We start from the raw sequence: 11,919 nt of genomic DNA, 5'->3' as shown, positions 1-11,919 counted from the left end.
TGACTATTGAACAGCAGTATACTACTACTGAATTATTTAACACCTCAATATTTATTTTTTTTTTTATCTCAGATCGCCTTTTAAGATTACAATAAACAACGTTGGTACGTGCATTTATTTGAATTATTATGTCTGTTTTTTTCGCTGATACATTGTTGCCAATATAATGGAATTTTATGCGACTGTCATACAAGTTAGAGGTTTAGCTAGCTAGCCTGTACCCAGTCAGGAATATGACAGTTGTTTTCTATTCGTTTGATGTGTTTGAGCTTTTGATTTTGCCATTTGTAAAGAGAGTTTCCGTTTTGAATTTTCCTTTGAGTTCGGTATTTTTGTTATTTTACTTTTTTCATATTTTATATGATATAACTATATAATAGTGCATTTTGGGTTTAAATTAATACTAGTATCAAAAATTTTAACCGTTCTCGAACATTCTGTGTATGCGAAATACGTAAGGAAAACTATTAATCATATATTTTTCTTTTTCTTGCTTACTTTGCAGACTTTTTTTTTTATTATTTTTTTATTATTTTTACTTTATGGAAGTAAAACAGCGAAAACAGTAACACATGTTGCATTATTTGCATAACATCACGTAAGGATCATTGTTGATCTGAGTGTTTGATTACATTTCATTTTTGAATATCATGTTTCCTTTCAATTGGATTGAGTTATTCGCACCTTTTCTGTTATAGCAGGTAAGTCTTCTAAAACTTATTTTTCTAGTGTACAAGGTTTGGAGCTTTATTCCTACATGACATGAAATTGATACTAAGCACACAATTTCTTCCTTTGTTATCAATGAATAGTCAAAAAAAAATTGTAGATTGATGTTAATTTCAATTTTATTATAAAGTTCTTTTACTGTCGTTATATTTTCTACAACCCAAAATATAAAAAATAACTTTATTAGCTAAAAAACATTATAAAAGAGGTTTGACTAAAATACACATGGGGTATATTAATTTTAACAATCATAACTATTAAATCGTAATTTTGTTTAACCAATTTTTAACTTAGACGGTTATTTAAATCTGAACAGATCTGAAAAAAAAAATAAAATAAATAATTAAGTTAAGTTCAGTCTTTCAGTCACTTTGCAGACTAGGCAACTGCGGTGAATTTAGTTCAGCCATTTCGCTTGAAGTCAATTAAGATCTGTTCAGTCTATGTCCAGGCTGTTCAGAAGTTGATCTTTACCCGTACAAAACGACTGCATAATTAATCGTCTGAAAAGCTACAGAACAATACCGGATTGACTGCCAGTAATGTCTGCACAGTACTAAATTAACAAAAGGAAAATATTTGAAAAACTACTTAAACTCTCAAGACTGGATGATTTGAGGTTCAGACCAATTAGAATTGTTTAACTTTCTAAAAGTCTTAATGAAATAAAGTATGTGTTTGGAAATGGTATCCGTAACCATGTGAACCCATACAACTGAAACAAAAGGGACAGTTTTAAATTAATAACAAAAGATAAATATTAATCCGTTTTTTTAAATTCTTCTCGTCATTTAAGATGGACATTTGAAAGTTCTGGAAATCTAGTTTGACTTAATATTTCAATATCAGTCAAGTTATGCACAGTATTAATCTGATACTTCACAAAAAGTAAATATCTTAAAATTATATAAGACATAAACATGGTAATCACATCAATTAATCAAAATGAATAAAGCAATAGAAGTACATGTTGCGGATAACAAATGTTTCGAGTTATGTGATCTTACAACAACAACAAAGATGTCAGTATATATTCCTTAAACAACCGGGGTATATAAGACGTTTTTTTTTTACCGTAATTGGAAGCGCACTAACTTCAATATTAGCGAACGTTTTTATGTGGCGTATTTATCTACATGATAGTAAAAGAATGTCAAAGGCTCTCAAAGGGTCTTAAAATGATGACTTTCTTTACTTGTACCTTTATTTTTAATTCAAAAACAACTTTTTACGCATAAGATTCTAAATTTTAAAATTATTATAATCAAGTATTCACGTATGCGGAAAACTATCAGATTGTATTTATCAATATTTCTGGTGACCAAAATACACAAAAGTATCACTTACACACGGACAGTATACCTATATGCATATGAAAGCTAAAAACTTGATTTTAAAACTATCTCTAACGGGACAAAAATTTATTTGTCTAGATAAAAATGTGTATTTAAATGAAGAAAACAAAATATTACGAAACATTCACTGACTATCTATATTGAATGGTGAATGGGCAACAAAAACATGGTACAGGAAAAAACATGAAGACAGGGTTAATCTGTAATATAACTCTTAATCAGGTTTCAGACAGGATATGTAATGTGACATTTCCAGAATAAACCCTAACTCGGGAATATCATATATGAGACCTGAATAACGTATAATATACTAATATACCTATATAAAAAAGAAGATGTGGTATGATTGCCAGTTAGACAACTCTCCACAAGAGACCGAATTTACATGTTATATACATACTGTGATAAAAGACATTGCTACAGTGAGAATTTTCACACATATTAATCGCGTTTTGCAAGCAAACGAAACAAGGAGATTTATATTTAAGTGAGATGAAAACGAAAAAGCGTAAGACGAGTTAAAAGAGTCCAATTCCTAAACAATATATTATAGTAATGTACTTCATATTAATAACTTTTCTTTTTATATATTCAATTATTATTTATATTAAATAATTTTAGAATTATTATTAAAATACTTTCCTTTGAATGTTTTCTTAGCTATGTATTTGTTAACCTCCGTTGTTATTCTGGCCCTGGCAACATTTGACGTCTTCTCACTGCCATGTCTGTCAAGTAAGGCTAAGAAAGAGTTTGAAACTGTAAGGCAGAAACTCAAAACTTTACATGCTGATCTCGGAAAAAAGGTTTTAGGGCTTGATACCGATTTGAAATCCATGGAAACAGATCTAGCAAGTAAGTTTAGTTTAATGCATACATACAGCTCTGGAATGTTTTGCATTAAATAAAACGTATCTATTTGTTTGTGTTTAATTTGTGTTTATTTTTTTATTCCTATATATATGCAGGTTTTCATTTCAATGTCCAACCATTACTTTGAATTTTTGTACGCTTACCTTTAAGATATGTATAATGTGGATATAATACCCTTGCGTTATGTACCGTGTGCAATTTGAAATTCATAAGACCTTAGTTTGAATAGGGTCGTCAAGTTGGTTACTTATTCCTTATTCTATATCCGTGACTTATTACTTATTCCTTATTTGTTACTTATTCCTTATTCCTTATACATTACTTATTCGCTTTTAATGTGTTACTCTCTTTAAAGGCTTGTTTTCTTCCATTTTCTTGTCTTTGGTATTAGTTATGGGTTTGGTGCTGTGAAATTACCTTGTGGTGCGTATATGTACCCGTCTCTGTTCTCTACTAATACCCTGTTACTTATTCGCTACTTATTCGTCCCTTGTTTGTTTTTAATATGTTAACCTCTTTTAATGCTTTCTTTGTTTGTTTTTGGAGTCATTGTTGGTTTTTATTCGATTGTAATCCTCTCTCGTGCGACCACTGGATAATAAGAACGGATACAATAATTCCGTTATTCTATTACGTAATGAAAATAATTATTGATATTGTACGTACATTCTGTTTTAAGAATAACCAAGAGTATGTCGATTAGTTTATCATATACAAAAGATGTTTCTGGTGAGTTGTAAACGGAATGAACAGGGGTTAAAAATAAAGAGTAAAAATTTCAAAACAGATATTATTTTTCTAATATTACTGACGAAAAATTCTTTATGTTACCTGGCGCTTACAGTTATTGTATCTTTTTGATCTTATAACTGTAGTTATCTAATTAAAAAGTACATCTTATACAGAAAAACAATGGCGGAAATACAATGGACATTGCTATTACCTTGGTGACGATGTTAAATCCTGGTTTGATGCTGAGGTAAGACACATATTAATTGAACTCTAATAAAAAAAAGGATACACAACTGTTTGAAAATATGCACACACTGAACAGAATATAAAATTTGTGATGTATTATCCGGAAACTATTTTTCTGCACACAAGTTAGACTATATTTAGTAACCATGACATTAACCTTAGACGTAGTGAACTTAAAACCTATAGGGATCTGTCTCTCAACATATGGAACCATATGTCTAAAGTTGCAATGCAAAATATTGTATATAATTTAATTTCTTGCAATATACCAATCGAAAACTAATATAAGTCATTTACATTTATTCCAACATTATGTTGCTACCGCTGCTGTCGGACTATTAATCCTCGAGGATGAAATCAGCTCAGTAATGGACATGATTTATAACATACTTTTGCAAATCAATTCTGTTATAGATAATGCATATTTTAAGGTTTTTCTTGTCGTAGAACACACCGAGGGGTGTCAGGATTGATCAAATGAAAGACCGATCCTGACACCCCGAGGTGTGTTCTACGACAAGAAAAAACCTAAAAATATGCATTATCTGACTTATATACCGTCAAAAAAATATTGTTTTTTTATAAAGATTTGCAAAATTTAGCATCTTATTTTACCGACCACACTAAAGTGGAATATTCCTTTCTAATGCGTTCAGGTTTTAACACGCCCTACGGCTCATTTAGAATATGAAATAAAACTCACTAATTAATCTAGATATAAACCTTAGAAATTATTATCCATACACAATAAAAATATTACTGTAACTACATGAAGTAAGACACAAATGCACTGTTACCATCTGATAACGGTGTATGAAAAATACAAGACACTTTGTAAGTAATTTATTGTACCAACTTAGTTTATGGAAAGGGGAGGTGCTATGTTGTTTTTTTTTGTCTATTTGTAATGACATTTTATCGCGGAAAAGTGATTATTTTTTCAACAATTTTAATTGAATCGAATCGAATGAAATATTCAGAATAATTTTCTTTTGAATAGCAATACATTTTTTAACAGATAATCAGGATATAATTATATACCCTCCCCCCCACCCGACCTCATTTTGAGGTACGTGAATGTTATTCAATAGAATATAAGAATATCTTATTAGTTAATCATTTGATAGAGTAAAAGGTATACATAAATGTAAAAAAGTTAAGAACTGACACGAAAGGGGCACGAAATCGTGATACATGTACATGTTACACGAAAACGAATATCAATACATGTAGGTCACAGTATGATTTCCTATTCAGTGTATATCGTCCTGAACATGCATGAAATATTTGCCACTGGACGTTAAGTAACCATCAATTAATCAACCTATTCAGTGTGAATCAATAAGATTTTCAAAACCTTACACACGAATATGTTAAATCTGGCTTTATTTTAAAGTGTAATTAAAGTTTTACATTAAAATTCATCTCGCATATATGATAATGTCTCTGTATCGTAGCGATAAATTAACAAAACTTCACATTATTTGTTTCTAAAATCAAAATTCGGGCAATGACGATTTTTTTTTTTACACCTATCATAGATTGAACTTTAAAAAATAAATTCCCAAATCGGCAACAGAAACTATCAGACGAATATAATTTTGAAGTAAATTATAGTCTGCATTTTTATCAAGGAAAATAATGACCTCACACAGGTCGTTATTTTATGCCTTGGAGCATATTTCATTGAAACATGGTATCGTCCGGGTCGATTCTTCGAAAGAATGACCTATCGTTCTGAATGAAAATAACTCCATATAGGTATATATATAACTGATGATAATTTGCGAAATTATTAAAAAAATTAGGTTCCAAGTCTTTCTTGGCAAAATTGACCTCAAATGGATTTTGTAATTCTTTTAAATCCCTTACGATCTTGTATAAGTAGTGTTACATCTTTGGCTTTAAATGTTTTTGGTTAGTGTTACTGACGAAAGTTAATCTACAAAAGTTCTTCGAAATCAACACATGTATAAAGTGCTATTTTCAATACTTTTATATACATTTTAATCAATTATTTGCCATGGAGCATTAATGTTTTCGCTAAACACCCGCAACTAGCTGATTTTTATCGTCATAATTTAAATTTGAAGGATGAAACACGCTTTGGTATGTTGTCATTGCGCCTTTTTCTGTTAAAAAAGTCACATTTTTTTGTTGTGTCAACAATCTTGCTACTTCGAGTACGAAAAGAACGATGACTGCGTATAAATAATAACAGATAGTTGAAAAGATGTCCAGAAAGAGTATGCTTCGTATGACATTGTAAAATGCTATATGTATAGCATATCAGCATTTTCAATTGATAAATCATACATTCTGTTAATTTCAAAAGACAAGTACAAGATTTTACTTAACATGCAAGCTTTAAGTAAAGGAATGTCATATCTCATTGGATACAAAACACACGTCGTGTGTGCAAAGTAATATTTGTAAGCCTTGCATCTTTATGAAATTTTACAACCACTGGGTTGATGTCACTACTGTTGGACATTTTAGCCCTAGAGAGTAGCACCACAATAGTCACAATGTTTTTATTATTAATATATAAAAAAAGATGTGGTATGATTGCCAATGAGACAACTCTCTACAAGAGACCAAATGACACAGAAATTAACAACTATAGGTCACAGTACGGCCTTCAACAATGAGTAAAACCCATATCGCATAGTCAGCTATAAAAGACCCCGAAATGACAAATATAAAACAATTCAAAAGAGAAAACTATGTACAAAATAATGAACGAAAAACAAATATGATATACAGCAACAAACGACAACCGCTGAATTACTCCTGACTTGGGAGAGGCACATACAGAATGTAGGGAGGGGGGTTGAAGGCGCGCCAACCCCCCCCCCCCCTCCCCCCCCCCCCCCCCCCAGCCACTTAACCTGGGACAGTGGTGTAACAGTACAACATAAGAACAAACTATAAAAATCAGTTGAAAAGGCTGTTATTTTTATGAGTTTTAACTACTTCTACAGTTATTCTCTAATCTTTTCTTTTCAGCGAAAATGTAAACATATAGGTGGCCATCTTGTGAAGATAGACGACAAGCCAGAAAATAATTGGCTGAAATCACAACTTGCAGGTATGAATTTTAGTTTATTCATTGCAGAAGGAAAACGCCTTTAGTGTTTGAATTAACTATCCAATGCATTAACTGTAATTATCGCATGTTAATTACATGCAGCTTGTGTAGCCGTGGTTACCATTTATGTACGTGATTTGTTCTGTAGGTAAAACAGTTAATATCCAAATGTATTACATGTTTCAATATAGTTCAGTAATGAAATATATCGGTAGAAAAAGAAAAGAAAACATATACATAACAACCAACCAAAGGAATAGATTCATGAAGGGGCAATATTGACCTGAAATTCCATTTAATTTCACGTGACAGAAGTTATAGTAATCGTTAAATGAACAAATGTGTAAACTATCTGATATGTAGTTTGATGCATTATAAAAGAAATGATAGCATTATGACGTCAAAATTGTATGCTCTCACGATGTTAATCATAATTTCATCTAAACTTAATGTATTTTGATACTATGCCCTTCAGACGACATGATTTACATGAAACATACACTCTAATGATTCCTTAAGATGTGAGTGTTACCCCTATAGGTATTTAAAAAAAAAATTGGTCAAAGGTTATGACCGATATTTGTCCCGGAAGCAAATTGATCTGAAAGTTGCTTTAAACAACACAAAATATGACTACAAAAGTTTCAACGTTTATTCTCTAAAAGTAAACAGTAGAGTGTGAAAATGTCTATTTGTTTTTAATTTTCTTATACTAGATTATAAATATTAAATTTTAGAAATGATATTAAAAAGTCCAATTTTAGGGATAAATTCTATTAGTGTTAATATCACCCTCCTTTTAGGGTATCACAAGCCTTATAGTAAGCGCTTCTTTGTTGACATGAAATATCATTATTAAGGTTAATTCTTGTTACTTTGTGGTATATGAAATATTGAATTATTCGAATAACTAATTTTATCCCTATATGCATCTACAGACTACGCTGTATTTGGCAAAATTCGTATTTATTTAGCCTTTGGTTGGAGCTCTTCTGATGTGTTTGATGTAGAGAAAACTCTTGTCTAATATACCAAACTATAAGCCTTGTAATTTAAAAAGTTTTCATATCCATAAGAAATTACTTTTAGATATTACTTTTATGCCCCCGCTTCAAAGAAGAATTTTACCTCAGTTCGTCCATCATGTGTCCATTTGTTCAATTCCGTTGTCCGTCCGTTCTTGATAAATTTTGTCTTATCTTTCTCAGTAAAATATAAAATCAGAGCTTTTTTTAAATTGTTTATCCAGCTATATATTGGTAAGCTGTACCATATATCCTAATGACACTTTTTTTTTCAAACCGTGACTTATCGACTTCCTGTTTACCGAATACATAATTATATGTTCTTCCGTGATGCAGGTGTAAACAGTAATTGTCGCAATTTTTCTCTGTAAATAACATTTTGTTTGTTCTGAATTTTAGAAACATTCTTTTTTTGATAAGCTATACAGTATGCCATGGTTTCGGATCCGTCACTGTCAAAGCGTCTTGATATTTGGTACCAGGTATCATACTTGTTACCTATACCGTAGGTATCTTAACGAAATTCCCAATGGCGTCAGTCTAGAACTAAATCTAAAGACCTAAAAGTTTGTGAAATTTTTGCTTTCTGTGTAGCAACATTCCAACAACTCCTGCATATGAATTATTTTCCAGTTGATACTATTTTCCTGGGTTTCTCTTTCATATCGAGTTTTCTTAGACAAAGGGTTCCTGCTTTTATAGAAGCTATTGCCCTAAGGGTACCAAATGGTAAAGTTGAAGTCATCCCTTCGAAAGTTTTACGAAAGTAAGGATGATTTGGTCGACCGTTATTGATTATCTGTGTCAGAAATTACCACTTGACGAATATGTTACATTTGTAGTAACCACAACCTCGTACTCTTTTCCTCGATTGTGAAATTACCGAATGCGACTTATCAGGGTATTTTTACTTGCAAGCAATACAACTACTGGAGTATACCCATCCTGAGAAAATAAGATCATCCCGGTTTTTGGTTGGGTTCGTGTTGCCCAATCACTTATTTCTTTTTTATTTTTGTTTTTCTTTTCGTCTTTTTTTTTCGGTTTTCCTATGATGGTGTCTATGTTTATTCGCGTATGATTTACTTAAGTATTTCATCTCTTTTTTATTGTTTTAAAATCTGCCAATTTTAACTACCTGTTTGCCTTATACGTATAGATTCTTTACATTGATGTTCGTATAAATGATTTTCGTCACATTGTTCGCAGCTACCCTAGATAACTTTTTCCTGAGTTTTGGGACCTTCCTTTATATTGGTAGGATATACAGTTTGACACATTTTCAAACATGTCACTTACAAAATGTATCAAATTCATGTTTTCCACATTCATGCATGCACTTTATATACTGATGATAACAAAAGAATATCAGTTTTTTTCCCGCATTTTTCGTATCCCCGTTAAGTCATAACTTCTTGGTTATTGGTTTCTGTCTTCATATACTTAAGGTATGCATTGTAGATGGTTTTCATACAAGTCAATTATACACACTCTTTTTTGGCTGGTCACATGTACGTTTTCACATTGGTGCATTTTTGAAAAATGTCTTTTGCGTTTTCCAGTATTTCATTCGTTTTTGAATTCATTTCTTTTTAATCACAAACACGAGTGGATATAATCAGTAAGTACTTGCTGACATACATCTTATTATATTTTTATTCATAAATTTTAAACTGACGCGTAAAAGTTTCGAAACATCCCAATGTTTTAGCATTTGTTTTTAATCTTAAAAATTTTATCAATGTTTGAGTATTGTACTTTGTAAAAAACTAGATAGTTACAATAGACAGTATGCAACAACATATTGATTTGCATTTGTTTGTTTATTTTTGTTGTAAAAAGCTTCTACATACTGGATTGGACTAATTGATTTAAAAGAAGGGGAATTCCGATGGTCCTATGATCAACAGCTGGTGAAATATAAAAACTACAATAAAGGTGAACCAAACAATCATGGAGGTAACGAAGATTGCGTTACTCTATTGTCCAGTGGAAAGTGGAATGACAATGTATGCTCCAATACATTTATGTATATTTGTGAAAATAATTTTTGTAAGTAAACAAGTAAACAATAAGATTAATATCTTTAAAATCATTCTTTATATTGTACTTGACAGATTACTATATTTATTTATTTCTGTTTGTTTGGTTGTTTATTTTTTTCTTTGTTTTCGTTTTGTGTGTTTGTTTGTTTTTCATTGATTGTTCTTATTCCTTGGTTTGTTTTTGTAAAATTAATGTTCGACAAAAGAACAGCAGTAAAGTACTTTTGCTTCTTTATTTCCAATGATTGAACACACTGAAAAAAGATAGCGGTTACAAGCGGAAAATATCAAAAGATAAATATACTAGACCGACACGTTAAGATCAATGTTGAACTCGGTAACACAAAATGTCAGATGATAACAATCCATAGGGAACACTCAATCTGCAAAAAAATATTTTCTGATATTGAACATACAGAAAAGTACTGCGGAAATTCACAGCATGCCCGTCCTCCCTGTCTGGTTAAAAGCTGTAATTTAATATTGTGTTTTAAGCTGAAAGTTTATTGGGAAAACAACAAAGAGAATAAACAAGGAAATATGTATAAAAGTCAATATATAATACCCCAACATGAGCAAACAAACATATCTAAAGGGCAAAAGCACACTTTTAGCATCCATAAAAATATCACCCTTATTCCTATCTAAAATGCATCTATGTAGAAATATAAGATAGCGTACAATGAACATATCGAGAAACCGTAAGCATTGGATTGTTTGGAAACCACCTTAATTTAATTTAAAATTTAAATATAATCATGGTTTCACTGTTTTCCCCATATATTTTATATACAATATATGATATATCGTCTACATCACACATATCACTAATATATTTTATTCCTTTTTTCAGGCTATTAAATGGCAACGAAAATCACATCTTGAGGCAGAAAACACGATCGAACGGTTATTAAAAATTTATTTTAATAAAGAATTAGTTAGTTTGAAAATAACCATGTTTTTGAAATTGAAAGATATCCATGATGTCTTTCTTATTTTTCGCTCGCTTCGATTTAGGCTTTTTGCGATAAAGTGGCGTAAAGCTAATATCAATCAATCGATCAATCTACTTTTCCAAAATTGGTTGTGTTCGTTTGCAGATTCTGTGTAAATAATGTATCTAGTGCATTAAAACTGTTTGAGTTATACTGTATTGCTTAACGTCCAGTCGTAAGAAAAGCGCTTTGAAATCACGAATAAATAAAGTGTTGTTTTCATCTACATATTCAGGACTAAACGATAGTATATAAATAATACATAGCTGAGAGGGTGATAGTGCATATCATTAACCCGAGAAAACATTGTCAACCGAAGCGAAGACAAGGTTGACAATGTTTTTTCGAGGGGTAACAATCTGCTCTATTACCCTCTTAGCAATGTGTTATTTACTTTATTATACTGAATGTTCTGTTATTATCTTTTGAATTGAAAGTCAATATCTATGACGTCATGTACATAACAACGTTACAGTTACGAGATGTTTTGTTTTATTTTGACAGTCTATGAAAAAGTTTTGAGGCCAAAACGTATAACTTGAGCATTATTTTTAAAATTATTGATGTAAATTCAATTCATTGTCCTTTAAATTATCGATTTTATTGGTTTGCACGAGAGGGTGACATACAAAAAATGGTCTCCCGCTGAGTCATGGGATAGAATAAAATATCTCCCTCGTATCAGCCAATCAAAATCTAACATTTTAACGTGAAGTATAATTATAGCAAATATCGACTTTGGAGATCTGAAATATTCAAGGATTAGGATAAAGGGCAGCAGGTTGTCTTCACGGTAAAATAATTAAGAGTACATTCCTGATGGTCATA

General features: G+C 31.0%; 1 protein-coding gene across 1 annotated transcript; it reads left to right on the top strand.

Moving 5' to 3' along the window:
- The first annotated feature begins 677 nt into the window (after positions 1–677).
- On the top strand, positions 678–11,049 carry LOC127718828 (perlucin-like protein). Its single transcript, XM_052224903.1, has 6 exons — positions 678–701; positions 2,745–2,939; positions 3,863–3,936; positions 6,945–7,026; positions 9,894–10,103; positions 10,950–11,049. Exons 2-6 carry the CDS (start codon positions 2,747–2,749, stop codon positions 10,955–10,957), a joined length of 567 nt encoding a protein of 188 aa, XP_052080863.1. The 5' UTR covers positions 678–701; positions 2,745–2,746; the 3' UTR covers positions 10,958–11,049.
- The last annotated feature ends 870 nt before the right edge of the window (positions 11,050–11,919 follow it).

Source organism: Mytilus californianus, unplaced genomic scaffold (genome assembly GCF_021869535.1).
Source record: "Mytilus californianus isolate M0D057914Y unplaced genomic scaffold, xbMytCali1.0.p SCAF_10, whole genome shotgun sequence".
NCBI lineage: Eukaryota > Metazoa > Mollusca > Bivalvia > Mytilida > Mytilidae > Mytilus > Mytilus californianus.
This window is presented reverse-complemented; position numbering and strand designations above follow the sequence as displayed.

Bases quoted from the DNA above. Each gene is read 5' to 3' on its own strand.
- LOC127718828 (XM_052224903.1), top strand. From the start codon at position 2,747: ATGTATTTGTTAACCTCCGTTGTTATTCTGGCCCTGGCAACATTTGAC. The intron at 3,937-6,944 runs GTAAGACACATA...TTTTCTTTTCAG, and splicing joins AATCCTGGTTTGATGCTGAG to CGAAAATGTAAACATATAGG. The intron at 7,027-9,893 runs GTATGAATTTTA...TGTTGTAAAAAG, and splicing joins GCTGAAATCACAACTTGCAG to CTTCTACATACTGGATTGGA.